The 18692-nt window shown below is 39.8% G+C and overlaps 1 protein-coding gene across 3 annotated transcripts in view; it reads left to right on the top strand.

Moving 5' to 3' along the window:
• The window catches only part of ALG8 (ALG8 alpha-1,3-glucosyltransferase), a 40805-nt gene that overhangs the window by 16157 nt on the left and 5956 nt on the right, over positions 1-18692 (top strand). For 2 of the 3 annotated variants that reach the window (XM_077807364.1, XM_077807380.1), the window contains exons 1-10: positions 771-891; positions 5052-5130; positions 6285-6478; positions 7716-7825; positions 9128-9195; positions 9822-9948; positions 12680-12783; positions 13182-13302; positions 13669-13808; positions 14946-15085. In XM_077807364.1, coding sequence (XP_077663490.1) covers positions 806-891; positions 5052-5130; positions 6285-6478; positions 7716-7825; positions 9128-9195; positions 9822-9948; positions 12680-12783; positions 13182-13302; positions 13669-13808; positions 14946-15085 — 1169 coding nt within the window. In that variant the 5' untranslated portion in view covers positions 771-805. Of the gene's footprint in view, positions 1-770; positions 892-5051; positions 5131-6284; positions 6479-7715; positions 7826-9127; positions 9196-9821; positions 9949-12679; positions 12784-13181; positions 13303-13668; positions 13809-14945; positions 15086-18692 lie in introns of those variants that run through there. The other variant, XM_077807372.1, reaches the window with a different exon arrangement.

Raw genomic sequence — 18692 nt, 5'->3', positions numbered from 1 at the left:
AGTTCCTTCAGTCGCTCCCGGTCTTCGGCAGCACTTCGGGGGCAGGTCCTTCAGTTGCTCGGGGTCTTTGGCAGCACTGAATGACCTGCTGTCGAAGTGCCGCCGAAGACGAGGAGCAAGTGAGGGACCCGCCCCCGGAGTGCCGCGGGGTGAGTAAAAATTACAAAGGGATTCTCAGGGGAGCCTCCCCAGTCAACAGCTCAGGCAGGCCGGACAGGACAGGCCCCCGGGCCACCCGGTTCTAAACCAGCTTCAAATTTTAACAACTGGCTCCAGCTCACCATTCCTTGGGTGGGAGACCAGGTAAAATCCGCGTGCTGTTGAAGAGTGCTGCTTACACTCCCCTTCCATGCATACTGGTCATTTAGCCCAACCCCCTGCTCAAAGCAGGACCAGTCCCCAATTTTTGCCCCATATCCCTAAATGGCCCCCTCAAGGATTGAACTTGCAACCCTGGGTTTACCACTGAGCTATTACTCCCGCCTGAACCAATACCCCAGCCTGATACTACTGTCCATTCATTCAAGACTGAAGCACAACCCACACTACAGATACACATTAGCGCCTGCGCAGTAGACCTGTCCCCAGGGAGCGTTCAGCGCGAGACCGAGGGAACTCAAGAGCTAACGTACGCGTAGGGCGAAGTCTGCAAGTGTCCTGGGAACACGCCAGCAGGGGGGACCGGTGGCGCATGCGCGATGTGGTCGCAAGGTTATTTTTTTTTAAGACCATCTCGGCGGGCTGGCGGGGTCACTTTCTGCGCGTGCGCAGCGGTGGTACCGGCGCTGTCCGTGAGCGGCGTGTCATGGCGGCGGGCGGAATCGGCGGGCGCTGGTTCCTGGCTCTGGCGCTCGGGGTTTCCCTTCTCAAATGTCTCCTCATACCGACCTAGTAAGGGCCGCGGAACCGGGCCGGTACAGCCCCCCTTCCCCCCCCCGCCACGTCTCTCTGTGTGTCCGTGTCCTGCCCAGCGCCGCCGCCGCCTCCTCCTCCCTCCCGCCCGCCCAGTCCCCGGGGAGCCGCGCTGACAGCCCCGGCCCATCCCCTGCGCGGGGGCCAGCGGGTCCCCCGACCCGCCCGCCCCGCCGACCTGCACTCCCTGGGCGGGGGGAGCTGTGGCGCCTCAGGGGTCAGGCGGGCCGCCCCAGGTTGCCTTGGTACCAGCCGCGCAGTGTCGCGCGGCCCTAACGCCCCGGGGTGCCCCGCGGCGGCGCCGTGGCGTCAGGTGGGCAAGCGGGAGCCCCGCTGCCTCCCGGCGCGGCCTTGCAGGGCGGCCGCCGAGCCTCCCCACGCGGCGCTGTCCTGGCGCGTGGGGGCCGCTAAGGGGCTCCTGCCGGGGGTCCTGCGTTAGTGCAATGGCTCTTCGCCGTCGAGCGCAGCTGCCTCACACCCAGAGAACGGTGCCCCGGGGTTTATGAAGTCAGCTGGCAGTGAGGCCCCCCCCCATCCCACCCCCGCCAAAGCAACCCCTAAAGAGTTACATCTTGTACGAGCTTTTGCTGGTTTGAGCTGCAGATTCCCCCCCTCACCCCCCGCCGCCCTCTTTTCGTGCTGCTGGAGGGGCAGGGCATCAGGTCATCTGAGAGTCAAAAATCTTTTCCAACGCCCACCTTTGCTTTGGTTTACTTTGTGCTTGACACTAGTGGCCTTATCTGTCACCCATGAAAGTGATGCTGAATTTTGCATATGAGTTTCAAAATGTCTAGGCTTTTAGCACAGATACTGATGACTCCAGCTAAGCTACCAAGCCCCCAGATGGAGGAAGGCTATTTAATAGGACTGCGCACTTATGTGATGTGGCATTGTGGGTGTGTTTGTTTTTCTAATACTGTACCTCAGTTATCATAATTTGTCTCAGAATTGATAAATTTTGAAAGTGAGAATCCATCTTCTTTCTTTGTCCTGATTGGGAATAAATTTGGGGTTGTAATGATGATGGAGAGTTGAAAGCAATGTTATCTGGCACCTTCTGTAGAGAGTATTAAGAATGTTCCTAAGCAACCTGATTGATGTTCTCACCTCTTAAAAAATCTCACTTCAGATCTGTGCTAGAGGATCAAAGTATGATGTCTGCTTTCCTCAAAGAAGAGCAAAATAAAGGTTTTGCTCAAGGCCGTCTGTGGCCATTTATGGGTGTGTTTTTTTAACTCTCTCAAAATAAGAAATTTGTTTTAAAGATGCAGTGTGAAGTCTCTTACTTTCTGTGAAAAGTTTAACAGTAAACAAAAGATGCTTCTACTGTTAAATTACATAGTTTCAGGTTTCAGAATAGCAGCCATGTTAGTCTGTATCCACAAAAAGAAAAGGAGTACTTGTGGCACCTTAGAGACTAACAAATTTATTTGAGCATAAGCTTTCGTGAGTACTCCTTTTCTTTTTATAGTTGTTTCAGATGTTTACAGAGTGGGATTTTCAAAAGTTTATAAATGACTGGAGCACAGGTGCTTCTAACTCAAACTTAAAACTTAAGTATGAACACTGTCATTTGCTAAATATGAGCATATTCATTTCCTTAGTATGTTCATAAGTATTTGTTGGAGTAGCTCATTATTAATGCTGTTTGATGCTTAGATCTGTTTTCATATTACATAAAATCTTTCTCATGCTCATATGAGGTTTGATTCTGCAATTATAAAGCAGAATGGTTTGATTTTTTTTAAACACGTCTCGTTAATTTTGTAACGTGAGCAAAGTACTAAAAACTGACCTTTTTATAACAGCACTGGAATCATAGAATCATAGAATATCAGGGTTGGAAGGGACCTCAGGAGGTCATCTAGTCCAACCCCCTGCTCAAAAGCAGGACCCATCCCCAATTAAATCATCCCAGCCAGAACTTTAAAACAATTTACCCTTGAGGTAACCAAAAGCATTACATATTTATAATGCAACTTTAATAATTTGGCAGATAGCTGTGTCAGATCAGATCAGAACAACATTAGACATGAATCTTCCAATATTCTCTGTAATAGCTTTTATATTTCTGAGTAACAGGAGTCAGCTTTTCTATAAATTGGGACGGTTTTCAGTAGGTCAGGCTCCCTGTACAATAAGAATACTCTCTGCAAAAAGAAAAGGAGTACTTGTGGCACCTTAAGAGACTAACCAATTTATTTGAGCATAAGCTTTCGTGAGCTATAGCTCACTTCATTGGATGTAGCTCACAAAAGCTTATGCTCAAATAAATTGGTTAGTCTCTAAGGTGCCACAAGTACTCCTTTTCTTTTTGCAAATACAGACTAACACGGCTGTTACTCTGAATACTCTCTGCAGTGAGTCTTTGCAATGGGTGTCGTTAAGGTAAGAATGGTGTTATCGAAATGGTTAAATCTGATGCCAATACTTAATTTTAAAAAGTTCTTTACACATTCAAGTAATCTGGTAGTACTAATTGTTTGTTTGTAATAGATTCTGTTGCCTAGCAACTAGAGTAAAGTTTGTAATAAGTACTAATGCTAATGGTAGAATATTATAAACTAAAATAAGCCCTATGCAAAGGAGATCTTTTTTAGCTTTGTATGTTCTCCATTGTTTTCTGTCTATATTTCTAACAATTGTTATATGACCTGGAGGATAACAAGATTATAAAGGAATGGCCAGCATGCATTTGTCTAGAACAAATCATTCCAAACCACCCTAATTTCTTTCTTTGACAGGGTTACTGGTCTAGTGGATAGGGGGAAGCAGTAGATATGATATATGTTAATATTAATAAGGATTTTGACACAGTGCCACATGACCTTCTCATAAGTAAACTAGGGAAATGTGGTCTATATGAAATTACTATTAGGTGGGAGCACAGTGGGGTGAAAGCAGTACTCCAAAAGTGTCAGTGGTTTGCTGTGAAACTGGCAGGGTGTATCTAGTGGTCCTGAGTCCAGTACTTTTTAATATTTTCATTAATTACTTGGGTAGTGGAATGGAGAGTGCACTTATAAAATTTTCAGATGATGACAAGCTGGGAGGGGTTGCAAGCACTTTGGAAGACAGGATTAAAATTCAAAACAACCCTGACAAATTGGGGAATTGGTCTGAATTCAACAAGATGAAATTCAATACAGACAAGTGCAAAGTACTTCCCTTAGGAAGGAAAAATGAAATGCACAACTATTAAATGGAGAATAACTGCCTAGGTGGTAGTACTACTGAAAAAGATCTGTGGGTTATAGTGGATCACAAACTGAATGAGTCAACAATGTGATGGAAGTTGCGAAAAAGGCTAATATTCTGGGGTATATTAACACGAGTGTCGTGTACAAGATATGGGAGGTAATTGTTGTGCTCTACTCGGCACTGGTGAGGCCTCATTTGGATTAAAGGTTTAGGGTTTATTTAGTCTTGAGAAAAGAAGATGGAGGACCTGATAAGTCTTCAAATATGTTAAGAGTTGTGGTAGAGAGGACAATGATCAATTGTTCTTCATGTCATCTGAAAGTAGGCCAAGAAGTAATGGTCTTAATCTGCAAGATTTCTACGAGATAAATTTAGGTTAAATATTAGGAAAAACTTTCTAACTATAAGGGTAGCTAAGATCTGGAATAGGCTTCCAGCGGGTGTGAAATCCTTATAATTCAAAGTTTAAAAAAAAAAAAAACAGGTTGAACAAACACCTGTCAGGGATGATCTAAGTTTACTTGGTTCTGCCACATCACAGGAAGCTGGACTTGACTTGTCGAGGTCCCTTCCAGCCCTATATTTCTATGATTCTATTACTTTTAAATTGCTTTACTTAAAAATAGGAACTTCAGCTCCTGATGCCAAGCAAAACTGAGAACTATACTGGATCCTAATATTCCTGCTTGTTAGCAATTTGTAGAAACCAAGATGACTCGTGCTCTCTTATAGTTACTACTGTACTCAGGCTGCTTTTTTAGAATTGTCTAGTTACCGTTACGGCTTTGATGCAGCTAAATTCACTGGACTAGCAACGCAAATAGTTTCTTTCGGATTCTTTTCTGTGGTACCTGTAAATGGTTGAATATTTTGAAAAAGATTTTTTTTAATCTTTAAATCTGTACATGCCTTATTATTAATGTCCATATTCTTTGCAGTCATTCCACAGATTTTGAAGTACATAGAAACTGGCTTGCCATCACTCACAATTTACCAGTTTCTCAGTGGTACTATGAAGTAAGTTCTTGTTCTGTTCATTTGCTTTTTAATTGTGTGTGAGTTTTGTACTTATTAGAGACACCAGTCTGACATTCCGAATGAAGTCCTTTCTTACAGAAAATATACATCATGGATACTGATGGTCAGTAGTTCGTGGTTGTTTTGCAGTAATGCCCAGGGATACCAATCATGGATCAGGACTCCATTGTGTTAGTGTGATTCTCTCCTCAGGGCACCCAGAACCATAAGCTAGTGTGTTACTCTCTGTCTCAGAAATTTTGGGAGAGCTTTACTAAAGCTTAAACTGTGTCAGCTACCTGCCATGCCAGTCTGTTAGCTTAGCTGAGGGGACACGCTTCATTTTGATATATATGCTGAGGTGGCTTGTAGTCAAACTAAGAATAAGGTCATTACTAAAGTGTGTAGATTTAAGTGATACAAAGCAAGAGTAACAGAGACACGAACAGTATGAAAGAACCTGAATGAAGCAGTTCACAGTGAACATCAGTCCACATCAGAAAAATAATTGGCACCCTTGTGAAGAGAGAGTTGTTTTGTTCTGTTATGGGTTCTTATACCGCCATCACTGTAGTATCAATGATAATAAAAATTTACAGGTAAGCAAAATAAGAAAAATGCTGCTTGAGAACTTTAGTTTGTTTTAACAATATTTACTTTGTATATTTTGACATTTGATGTTGATAACTTGTGTTTTAAGTTATAAAGCTTTAACTTTTTGAATCTCAATGCCTACTGTCACTAGATTGTCTGACAACCCCGCCCCAATATTTTTTTGTTATTTAAATGGATAAAAATTGAAAAAAATGCTTTAAAATGAACAATGATATTATCAGTCAGTTGTAAAAAAATAAAACAAAATGCGAATTCTGCCACACCTACCCATTGCCAACCCCAAAAGACTTCCAGTTCCTCCATAAACACTACTATCTCATAGGAGAGCTGCTGAAGTCATTTTCAGCATTGTACATTTTCAGCATTCAGCATGTTCAGTTCCATTGTGAAGTAGGACTGAAATCAAAGTTTGTTTGATACTGGCTGCTGGAGTGAACATACCAATTAATCCCATATGACAAACTTTTCTATATAAAAATCTCTGTGAGCAGCTGTCTTGATCTTCAGTTCTGAATTGGTAAATCTTATTTTGTTTTTAGGCAACTTCTGAGTGGACCTTGGATTATCCTCCGTTCTTTGCTTGGTTTGAATATGCACTTTCACACGTTGCCAAATACTTTGACCAGGAAATGCTGGTTATCCAAAATTTGAACTACTCCAGTCATGCAACAGTCTTCTTCCAAAGACTTTCTGTCATTTTTACAGATATTCTCTTTGTGTATGCAGCCCATGAGTAAGTCTCAGTGTTCTGTTCTTTGGGGACAATGGGGTGTCTGTTTAAAGTATTGAGTTTCAGAAATGGGCAGATGGTAATCACAAAGGTGTCTACATAGAGACTTGTAAATGTCTGAAAGAACACAGTTGGCTAAACCTATTCAAGGAACAAGTGGGGGGGGTGTAGCTAAGAGACCTTTTTTCCTCTTTTATCTGGGGAGTCTAATGTTGTGGGCACAATTAAATTTATTTTAGACATTAGTTACCTTCTGTCATATGTAATGTACTTGGCAGTTTAAGAATTCTGAAGGAATTCAGAGCTCAGACTGGATGACCTAAATCTTTTTTCACCCTGTTATGATTCTAAACATGAAAGAATCTCATTCATGTAATTTTGACATCTTGTCACATATTAAACCGTTCTTGTCTATTGGTCTTGTCTTCCAAATTTAACTTTTTATTGGCAATTAGTTAAGCAGTCTTAATAAAAGTTCATAGCATATTTAAATATACCGTGGATTTGGGGGAGGGCAAAGAGTGTGTGTAATCTCTCATGTTGGGGGCGGGGTGTGAGAGCATGTATTTTGAAGAAAAATCTGTTGCCCACCAGAGTGATTTAGAAATAGCGAAGTCTTGCAACAACACTCCACTCAGTAAAAGTATGGTCATAGGTTCTGTATTTTTTAAAGTACAATAGAAATAACTTTTAAATAAATACTACCTTGCATGTTGCATTCCAAACATGCTAATGCATGAGAATCTGGTAATGAAACTTATTGACTGTAAAGTAAATAAAAGTTATGCTGACTATTATATTTTCCTTCTCCAAGGTGAGAGAATGCAAAAAACAAATTAGATTTTAAAAATTCCTTGATTTAATAACAAAATGTTATGATTGTAATGTAGACAAGGAAAAAATCTTCAAAAATTATCATTCTTAACCTTAAAGCCCTTATAATTTTCTAAATTCTGTTTGATACTTTCTTCTTGGGAAATTAGTCAGACCTTCAGAGTTTTGTGTTTGAAAAATAAAACAACTGTTCCTATTTTAGGAAAAACATATTTCCAGTTATACAATATGTCATTGCAAATTAATTTTTTCTTTGATAATTTGAATGAATTATCAGAAATTTGCTATCACTTTTAGTAACTGGCATATGGCAGAACTTCCCTGTAGAGATCATTTTCCGTGTTGTTAATATAAATAGGTGCTAAAATAAATAATTCTGTATTACTGTTTGATTTCCTTCATTCAGATGCTGCAGATGTGTAAATGGGAAACGACCTGGAAAAGAACTTCTGGAGAAACCAAAGTTTGTTCTTGCTGTTTTGCTCTTATGGAACTTTGGCTTATTAATTGTGGATCGTATCCTTTCAGTTAGTTATCAAAATCTAGCAAGACTTTAAACAAATCAAATACAATATACACAAAAACCACTGGCACTATCTAATATCTTAGTCAGAACTAATATTACTCTTGATTGCAACCTTTGTGTTACTGTTTGGGTTTCAGGAGGGTCTCAGCTGAGTAAAGTTTCATTTTAACAATATATTCAAAGTTTATTTGTAAAAGTTCTGTGATCATGATAATATAGCTCCAAAGAGTTGGATTACAGCTAGAGGTGGTTGGAATTTACTGGTTTGGCAAACCTAAAGTGTTTCACAGAGACGGTTAAACTTCTCCGGGGTTCAGAGGGTCCACAACTCTGGAGCAGTCAGCGTAGCAAACTCTCTTTGACTTTGATTTGTTAGTGTGCAACCTAGAACTTGAATTAACTTTCTTTGCCTTTAATTTTCAACATTTCATTTAAAAGAAAAGAGGAAGTAGAAAATGATAATGCTAACTAACAGATCTAGCAGGCATCAGTCAGTCTTGGCAAAATGTGCACTGATCTAGCTAGGAGCACTTGTTAGTGGCAGTTAATATACATTAAAAAATGAGCACTTCAGCAGCTTTATGAAAATCCAGTGCATCTTGAGAAGTATGAACTCTGTCATTATATTTTTAGCTGCAGTATTTGAACATCCATGACTTTAGATTAAAGTGATATTTTCCACCCTTCACCATGAATATGTACTCATCAGTGAGGTCCATTTCCATGCCATGTTTCTGACATGCCATTACCATTTTTTCAGTTATATGTGTAGTGAGGAAATATAGAAGGAGTAATTATTTTTACAGCAGAAAATAACCATTTGTGACAGTTTTCCCCCAGCCGTCTCCATAGGCAGCTCAAACACCTGAATATGTCTGCTTCAAACATTTAAGTCACTTCTGAAAAGACTAGCATTTAAAACTTCAGCAAAAAGGGGGGATTTTTCATCAAGTGAAAATGGTGGTGGAAGTGGATAGTGGATTATAATTGAATCCATTTAGCATAATAACCTTGTTTATAGCGTTTTTTGTTGAGTTCCATAATACACATAACACTTTGCTATATTACCTGCGTGTAACCAAGAATTTCTCAGTGAGGTTAAGCTCTGCAGCTTTTATATTTGCTAATTAGAACTGATAACAAAAAGGTAATTTTAGAGCCAACTTGGAGTAATAATTTAGGAATGTTTCCTTGATTATAGTTCCATTTGATCTGTTTGCTGATTGTGGACTTCAGATTCTGTCCAAGCAAACCAATGGTAAAAAAAAGCTTCTTCCTTGACACAAGTTCAGATATTCACTTTCAGTACAATGGCTTTTTATTTGGATTGATGCTTCTTTCTGTTGCTCGATTATTTCAGGTAACCATAAAATCAAGTTGCAATGTTTTTGTTGTTCTGTGACATAACCTTTTACCTTAATCATGGTCCTGCTCCTGTTGTAATAAGTGGGAGCAGTTCTGAACTGCTGCCCGCTAGAATTGGATCTCTTAGTATTTGTTCCAGTTTTTAGTTCACTTGGCCATAAAATATTAGCTGTGCTGTGGAGACAGCATATCTGCCCACCCGGTGAGGGAATGAGCTCCATGTATTGCTGTTTAAATACACAGCTTCTTCCTAGTTGTTACAGGAGGGAACTCAGCTGTTTTGGAGGGAGCTACCAGTCCTTTGGCAGGAAAGATTACCCTGAGGAAGGGGGTTTATCTCTGAGGCTGGGGAGATATGAGGGATCCCCTGGGCTCCAAACACCCCTTAAGGTCAAGAAACTATCTTGTGACCTGAATCTACCCTGCTCTGGCCTAGTTGTTTATTCTAAGCAAATGGAAAAAATACCCATCTTTGCATTCATACATGAAATGTTTTGATGCTTTAGGCAATGGAGGAAGGCCGTCTTTGAAACTGCTAGTGTCAAGGTAGGGTGAGTTTAAATGTAGCTCTTGTGGGGTTTCCACCTCTACAACTTTTTTTTTTTTTTTTTTTTCATTTAGAAAAGGCATTTGGAGGGTGCTCTTCTTTTTGCTGTTCTCCTGCATTTCAAACACATCTACATCTATGTAGCCCCAGCCTATTGTGTATATTTGCTACGATCCTATTGTTTCACTGCAAATAAGGCAGGTAAGTTACTGATCCTTCCTTAATGTGTTTTGTATTAATGATGTGTGGGAAGAGGGCCCAGAAGGTATAGAAAGACATGACATTTACATTCAGTGCTAACCTGTCATTACTGTCCTTGAAATTCTCTTTTATAAGTCTGACATATTACCTTGGCATGAAGCAGAATGGTGATGGGGTAGCGATAAGTCCACATTTATTCAGTGGATGCAAATGAAATAGAAGCTTTGACTTAAAGTATTTTATTGGAGACTGTTTTTTAAGTTGCTCTTGTAGAAGCTTCTCTTTCTTCATGTCATTTCCGTACTTCTAACGACTCAAGTCAAGCCAAGACTAGGAACAATTTGAGTGTTACAGAAAGCTATTTTGGAGAGATGTAGGATGGCTAGATCAGTGGTTTTCAACTTGTGGTCCGTGGATCCTGGGGGGTCTGCAGACTATGTATAAGATTTCCAAAGGGGTCCGCACTGTCGTTTGACATTTTTTAGAGGTCCGCAAATGAAAAAAGGTTGAGAACCACTGGGCTAGATGACCCAGCTGGTCCCTTCGAACCCTATTTCTATGGATTACTGTTCACTTTATAGTGTTCAAAGATATGCTAGATCTTTTTCAGAAGAAAAGGAAAGACACTAGTCCCTGTGCCAAAGAGAAGACTATCTACAGTTTAAATACTATACAACAAATGAAGGTTACAAATAATAGAGCGGGGATGCGGTAAGAGACAAGATTAGAAGCAATATGATTTTATATCCTGGCATCTCATTGAAGATATTTCCTCATGCAAGTGAAAATAAGGGGAGAAAAAAGATCCAGGAGAACAAATATAAACCCACTTATTGTGGGCGTAACAAAGAGGTGAGTTTTCAAGATCTAAATGAGACGGTACTGGCTACGCAGATTGGAATAGGGTGAATGCTTCATGCATAGTGAACAGCAAGTACAAGGATATAAACCTTGCAAAGAATGTTCTTCACTTTAATCTCCAGAATTCCTCAAGTTAATGGGACTTATTTGAAAGCAACTGCGTCCATGCGCTAGGAGAGTTAAGGCATCCACAGACTAATTGTATTTTGCAGATGTCTATAAATTCAGAAGAGAGAAGAAGGAATGAAAAGTGAATAAACCAATAAGAAGTCATTAAATCCATGTCAATGCACAACATGCCTTGTTTAGTTGGAGCTGTTTTACCAGCAAAATGAAGATTGGTTGTCTTCCCAAACTGCTGCAGACTTGACTTTTTTTTCATCAAATAGCCTATTTGGAACCAGTTGGTAAAAAGTACAGTCTAAATGTTTAAAAGGAGATATTCTGACACTGGCCTCTAACTAATGGTCATAGATTTACATTTCACTGGCAAAATGACATTTATATTGCATTACCAGAATAAAGTCAATGATGATAAAGTTCAAGTTAGTTATCAGAAAGAATAGATGTAGGTAGACTGAATTTAATTTTTCCTGCTAAGACCTACTTTGAAATAATGGTCCATTTGAATTTATCATGGCAATAAGTGTTCTTTTCCTCATGCATACACTAAATAGTGCTAAGGACTATCTCTGTTCCTTCTATTCTGTTGAAGATGCAAGCTCATAAAGTGGCAGCAGTTAGAGCAGTATTTCATAAGTGGTGTGTAAAAAAATGTAAGCATTTTAAGCTGAAAGTAATGGCATTCTAATTCTAAACCATAGCTGCCTAAGATTTTCTATAAATATAGCAAATCTATATATTTCACGATCTGTTCTAAACTGGATAACATTTACGTAGAGACACATAAAAGAATAAATGGACACAAATCAGATGTCAAGAATTATAACATTCATAAACCAGTCGGAGAACACTTCAATCTCTCTGGTCACTCGATTTCTGATCTAATAGTGACTATACTTCAACAAAAAAACTTCAAAAACAGACTCCAACGAGAGACTGCTGAATTGGAATTAATTTGCAAATTGGATACAATTAACTTAGGCTTGAATAGAGACTGGGAGTAGTTGAGTCATTATACAAAGTAAAACTCTTTCCCCTTGTTTATTCCTCGCCACTGTTCCTCAGATGTTCTTGTTAACTCCTGGAAATGTGCTGGAAATGGCCCACCATGATTATCACTTCAAAAGGTTTTCTCTCCCCCCACCTCACTCTCCTGCTGGTAATAGCTCATCTTAAGTGATCACTCTCCTTACAATGTGTATGATAAACACTCATTTTTTCATGGTCTGTGTGTATATAAATCTCCTCACTGGGTTTTCCACTTTATGCATCCGATGAAGTGAGCTGTAGCTCACGAAAGCTTATGCTCAAATAAATTGGTTAGTCTCTAAGGTGCCACAAGTACTCCTTTTCTTTTTATTTCCTTTTATTCCTTTGTCTGTATCCATCTGTTTGTCCTATATTAAGCTTGTAAGTTCTTTGGGGCGGGGGCTGTCTTTTTGTTCCATGTTTGTACAGCGCCTAGTACAGTGGGGTCCTGGTCCAAGACTGAGACTCCTAGGTGTTGTTATAATACAAATAATAAACTAGCAAATTAAAGTAGAGCTCTCTGGCAGTTGAGAAATGGGTATAACTTTGAGATTTGTAAACCTAGTTGTTGAACAAAACACTGATTACTCACTGAAGATATTCACTTAAGGGTGATACTCGCACTAGCTTCTTTACTACTCAAGTCAATTTGTTTGCTTCCCATTCCTCTTCTACCTCCCCAAATATCTCTATTAATACGAATGTTAATTTTCTGTAGATGGATCCCTCCAGTGGAGCAGCTTCAGTTTTCTTCGCATTACTTTGCTGGGATTGATTGTCTGCCTTGTTTCTGCTCTTTCATTGGGACCCTTTGCAGTTCTGGTAATGTCTTCTTATTCCCTAGCCCTCTAACCTTTCTTTTAGGGCTAGTCTACACTACTTTGCTACACTGGCACAGCTGTAGCACATCTGGTAAAGACACATTATGCCAACGGGAGAGCACTCTCCCATCAGCATAATTACTCCACCTTAATGAGAGGTGGAAGCTATGTCTACGGGAGAGTGTCTCCTGCCGACTTAATGCTGGTGGACAGTGCTTAGGTCGATGTAACTTGCGTCACTCGTGGGGAGGGTGGCTTTTTAACACCCCTGAGCGACATAAGTTACATTGACTTAAATGATAGTGTAGATAAGCCCTTAGAAACAAAGTTGAACAATTTTAAAAAATTGTGAAGAGTCTCTAAACGAGGGTCCTCTTCTATTCTTTTTGTTCCCTACAGGGCCAACTGCCTCAAGTCATTTCACGGCTTTTCCCTTTCAAGAGAGGCCTCTGCCATGCTTATTGGGCCCCTAATTTTTGGGCTTTGTACAATGCAGTGGACAAAACATTAGCAGTTGTTGGTACAGTAAACTAGTTCTGTATTTTCAGTGCTTACTTGCATATAATGCCCCTGTGGTACTCAAATTCCCTTTCTGAATTCATGTAATGAATGAAATTTTGTTGCTTGTTTTTAAGATTCATTTAATCATTTGCTTTTCAGCTCTATGCATTGCATAGTGTTAGGTTCCCAATTGCTGTAGAAGAATAGCTTGATTATTGAAACTTGCATGAAATCTCTGCCATATCTTTGTGTTCACATAACTGTTGCCGTTTATATTGATTTAAATGTTGTTATATACATACTTAATTTTTATGAAAAGTTATAATACGTATCTATAGCTGAAAATGTACCTTTGCAATTTGACAAACATTCTGTTCACTTGCAGGTATAAAATATAAATTCCTTGATCCTGAAAAGATTCCTAAAGCCTCAATGACGGGTGGATTGGTTCAAGAATTCCAGCACACCGTCCTTCCTTCTGTGACTCCACTAGCAACACTAATTTTTACCTTCATCTCCGTATTGGTAACTTCAAAAAAATGATAGTCTTTGATATGTTTTTAATTTCTGTGTCCCCTTTTCCCTTGATTGAATAACATAAGTGTACCCAATTCATATACTTTTGCTCTGGAACTAGGTAAGTATCTTTGTATTGGAAAAGAGCAGTTAGGGTGGATGTTGAGGTAGTAGTAATTTTGCATAACAAAGCATTCTCTGAGTATTCCTAGAATCCATAGTCTCTGTCAGCTATAGAGTATTCCAGAAACAGACAGACCTATAGCACGAACTCTGTCAAAACCACTTTGATTACTGTGCTGGAAGTAATTCTGTAGATAGTGATTTGAGTAAAATTCAAGGGATGTATCAAGACTGGACTGAGATGCATTGTCAGAGCTCTTTGGAAAACTTGCTGAGCTCCTAATAGCATTATCTGGAGACAGGAATAATGGCGTTGGTCCCTCACTTTTCAACACCCCACCTTTTTTAATGGAGTGAGGAGCAGAAGGCTCAGGTGACTGGTAACTGGATCATAGAATATCAGGGTTGGAAGGGACCTCAGGAGGCTATCTAGTCCAACCCCTGCTTAGAGCAGGACCAATCCCCAGTTTTTGCCCCAGATCCCTAAATGGCCCCCTCAAGGATTGAACTCACAACCCTGGATTTGGGAGGCCAATGCTCAGACCACTGAGCTATCCCTCCACCAAAGTAGAAAGGATATAGAATCCTTTCATCCTAGACTGTCAATTAGTATCCTTTGGCCACCAATATACTGAACGGCCATTAGATGTTCATTTATGTGAAGTGGGTTGGTGGTTCCAGTTAAATTCCCAGAGGCAGATCCCCACAATCAGAAAAACACCATTTGTTTGGCAGTGTGAGTGAAGTTTGCATTTCTGCTGCTCATGTTGTTACTGTTATATAGATGGAAGACTTCAATCTCCAGTGTTGTCTATTTGACAGCTTCCTTCAGCACTACATATACACACCAGAAATATATACCTTCCTGGGATGCTGCAAAGCAGTGCTGTGGTAAAAGCAGGAGCTGGATGCTCATTTGTGTATTTCAATAATAACATCATAAAGCTTCATATGGGTGCAATAGCTTATATACAGGATTGTGAAATTGTACACTGAAGTCTTATTTTTGCCTGTTGTTTCTAGCCCTCTGTTTTCTGTCTTTGGTTTAAACCCCAAGGGCCCAGAGGCTTTCTTCAATGCCTGATACTTTGTGCACTGAGCTCGTTCATGTTTGGCTGGCATGTGCATGAAAAAGCAATACTCCTCACTATTCTTCCTTTGAGGTAAGTGACCTGTTAAGTGGTAGTTGCTCAGATTCATGTGGTTGCAGGCTATGATTGAGGAGCTTTTCAAAGGAGGATTGTCACTTTGTTTTCAGTATGATAATTCAGAGAATTCATATCTTATGTAAAACCTCTCAAACTAAAGCATCCTAATTCACTTTACATATAAGAATCATTTCATCCACCATTTAAATATAGCCCCCTCTGAGGTGGAACATATTAACTGATCGAGGGTGCAAAATAACACACACCTGCTCTAAAAGGTAGCATTACTTTTCAGGTGCTCCTAGCAATTCATCTCCTTTTAAAAGATACCTTGCATTCATGGAAAACCTGTTATCCAAGGACTTCATCATGCTTTACTAATGGTAGCTTATCCTCACAATAGCCCTTTGAGGTAAGGACTATACTAACTTTACAAATGGGCATAGAGGCACAAAGAAGCTGCATGGCTTTCAACAAATTGCTTAAGTCAAGAGTGGAATCCAGGAGTCATGACTCCTAGATAGAACTACTACATGCTTTCCTATCTTTCTTTCCATTTGAACATTGGGGGCATGTGTATTGTACATAGCATGACAATAAATTAACTTGTTTAGCTTCAGATACTTAGTAAACTTTGTGTAGGTTAACAAAAAATTAACCAGGTTGCCAAAAGCAATGCTAGCTGGCAAACTGAACCTAAATTCAGTGGCACTCTTGTGCATTCAACTGGAAATCCTGTGGCAGTTTCCATTAAATTTAAAATGGAGCTTTTAGTTGGATTAAATCTGAAAATCAATACTACAGCCACAACATAACATTCATTGTGTGCTACAGGTTTTTATATTCACACATACCTGCATCATAGAAACTGTTATGGGGAAATCTTGGTAGCTGGAAACAGGGATATTTGGGACTTCTGGTATCCAAGAAGGCATGGTCAGTGATTTAGGATTATTGAATAAGCATGACCAGGAACGAAATTAACATTTGGCCTGTCACCTTCAAGTTTTAGAATTAATGCATTAAGATGACTGGGATAGCTCACACTTCTGAACAGTTGTTTCAGGATGCCTGCAAATTCAGACATGCATCACTGCATTGGATTACACTTACTTCCATGTTTGCTTCACAAACAGGATTTGAACATTCATTTTTACAAAGTTTAAATTCTGTAGCACAACTCTGTGGCCTGGAGTGGATTCTGTAGCTATGAAATACAGGGATCCCTATCCATAAGCATTAGTAGTTGATTAAGCAGATCTTCTCTTTAAATTGCTAAGATTTGAGATTCACTTCGTAGTATGCTATATTTGTGAAGGCCAGTCTTTTGGCTTCTGAGCCTCACTGTCACTTGACAGATGAAACAGCAGTTTGCTGTTTACCATCATTTTGTTTGTTAGGACAGTGCCTTGAGGCCAATTGGAGTCAGGGCCCCATTGTGCTAGGCCCTGTACAGACAGAGACAATCTGACCCCAAAGAGCTTACAACTAAATGCATAAGGTAAAGGGTAAGGGAGAAGGATAGAACATACAAGCAGAGTGAACAACATGATGGCTGCAAACTTCAGTTAGTTCCTCAGTTTTTTGGTTCTGTTTAAATTAGGGCTGTCGATTAATCTCAGTTAACTCACCTGATTAACTCAAAAAAATTAATTGATTTAAAAAATGAATTGCGATTAATGGCAGTTTTAATCACACTGTTAAACAATAGAATACCAATTGAAATTTATTAAATATTTTGGATGTTTTTCTACATTTTCATATATATTGTATTCTGTATTGTAACTGAAATCAAAGTGTATATTACTTTGGCTTATAAATATTTGCAGTGTAAAAATGATGAAGAAAAATATGTTTCAGTTCACCTCATACAAGTAAGTAGTGCAATCTTTGTCATGAAAGTGCAATTTACAAATGTAGATATTGTTTTGTTACATAACTGCACTCAAAAACAAAACAATGTAAAATTTCAGAGTCTGCAAGTGCAGTCCGTCCTACTTCTTGTTCAGCCAGTCACTAAGACAAACACGTTTGTTCGCATTTACAGAAGATAATGCTGCCCTCTTCTTATTTACAGTGTCACCAGAAAGTGAGAACAGGCATTTGCATGGCACTTTTGTAGCCAGCATTGCAAGGTATTTACATGCCAGGTACGCTAAACATTCATACGCCCCTTCATGCTTCGGCCACCATTCTAGGGGACATGCTTCCATGCTGATGATGCTAGTTTAAAAAAAAAAAAAAAAAAGCGTTAATTAAATTTGTGACTGAACTCCTTGGGGGAGAATTGTATGTCTCCTGTTCTGTTTTACCTGCATTCTGACATATATTTCATATTATAGCAGTCTCAGATAACGATGTGATGGGTTGAGTCATAGAAACTCCCTCAAGACTGTCACTAGATATGCTGGGATACCACTGAGAACAAACTCCCCCCCGCCCCGCCCCCGCCAGAAAAGGCTTCCCTCCACTCCCGTCTTGCTGAGCTAAACACACCAGTCTGCTCCAGCACAGACCAAGAGGTTGGGCCACACACCCCTGCAGTTCACAGAAACTAAGATTTATTTAGCCCAGGGGCTTCTCAGGTAACAGGGACTTTCCCAGCACGTAGTATTCAGTCTTTCTGGGATCCTAAACCCCGAATCCATCCATTTTACTCTATATAAAACTTATATAGGGTAAAATCATAAATTGACCACCCTCTATAACAGTGATAGAGAGATGCTCAGGTATTAATTACTTTGGGTTAATTAATAAAAAAAATGGTTTTATGAAGTATAAAATAGGATTTAAGTGGTTCCAAGTAATAACAGACAGAACAAAGTAAGTTTCCAAGCAAAATAAAACAAAACACACAAGTCTAAGCCTAACACATTAAGAAACTGAATACAGGTAAATCTCCCCCTCAGAGATGTTCTAATAAGCTTCTTTCACAGACTAGACTTCTTCCTAGTCTGGGCCCGATCCTTTTCAGACCAATGTTGTAGTTTATGGCCTGGGTCCAGCAATCACTCTCACCCCCGTAATTACAGTCCTTTGTTCCAGTTTCTTTCACGCATCTCTTTGGGGTGGAAAGGCTGTCTCTTGAGCCAGCTGAAGACAAAATGGAGAGGCTTCCGGGGCCTTTTATATTTTCTTTCTAGTGAGCGGAAACCCCTTTGTTCTTTTGTGCAAAGTCACAGCAACAAGATGGAGTTTGTAGCCACCTGGGCAAGTCACATGTCCATGAATGATTCAGCTTTTTGCAGGCCTACGCCATTGTTTACATGTTAGTTTGAATGTTCCCAGGAAAGCTCAAATGTGGATTGGCGTCTCTCCCAAAGTCCATTGTTAGTTAAGTACTCCCAGTTACTTGAATGATCCTTTCACCCTATGTTGGCCAAATCTGCCTTATGTGTTTCCTGCAGCAAACACTTTAAATACAAGCACAGAGCCAACGCTCACAACTTCAGATATAAAAACGATACATGCATACAAATAGGATGAATATATTCAGTAGATTATAACCTTTGCAAAGAAATGTTACATGGCATATCTAGCATAAAACATATTTCGGGTAAGTCATATTTACACTCATAAGCGTATTTATATAAAGCATTATGGAGTGCAGTGTCACAAATGA

The sequence above is a fragment of the Eretmochelys imbricata genome, chromosome 1 (assembly GCF_965152235.1).
Source record: "Eretmochelys imbricata isolate rEreImb1 chromosome 1, rEreImb1.hap1, whole genome shotgun sequence".
In the NCBI taxonomy this organism is placed as follows: Eukaryota; Metazoa; Chordata; order Testudines; family Cheloniidae; genus Eretmochelys; species Eretmochelys imbricata.
Note: the sequence above shows the minus strand (reverse complement) of the source record. Positions and strands in the feature narration are given on the sequence as shown.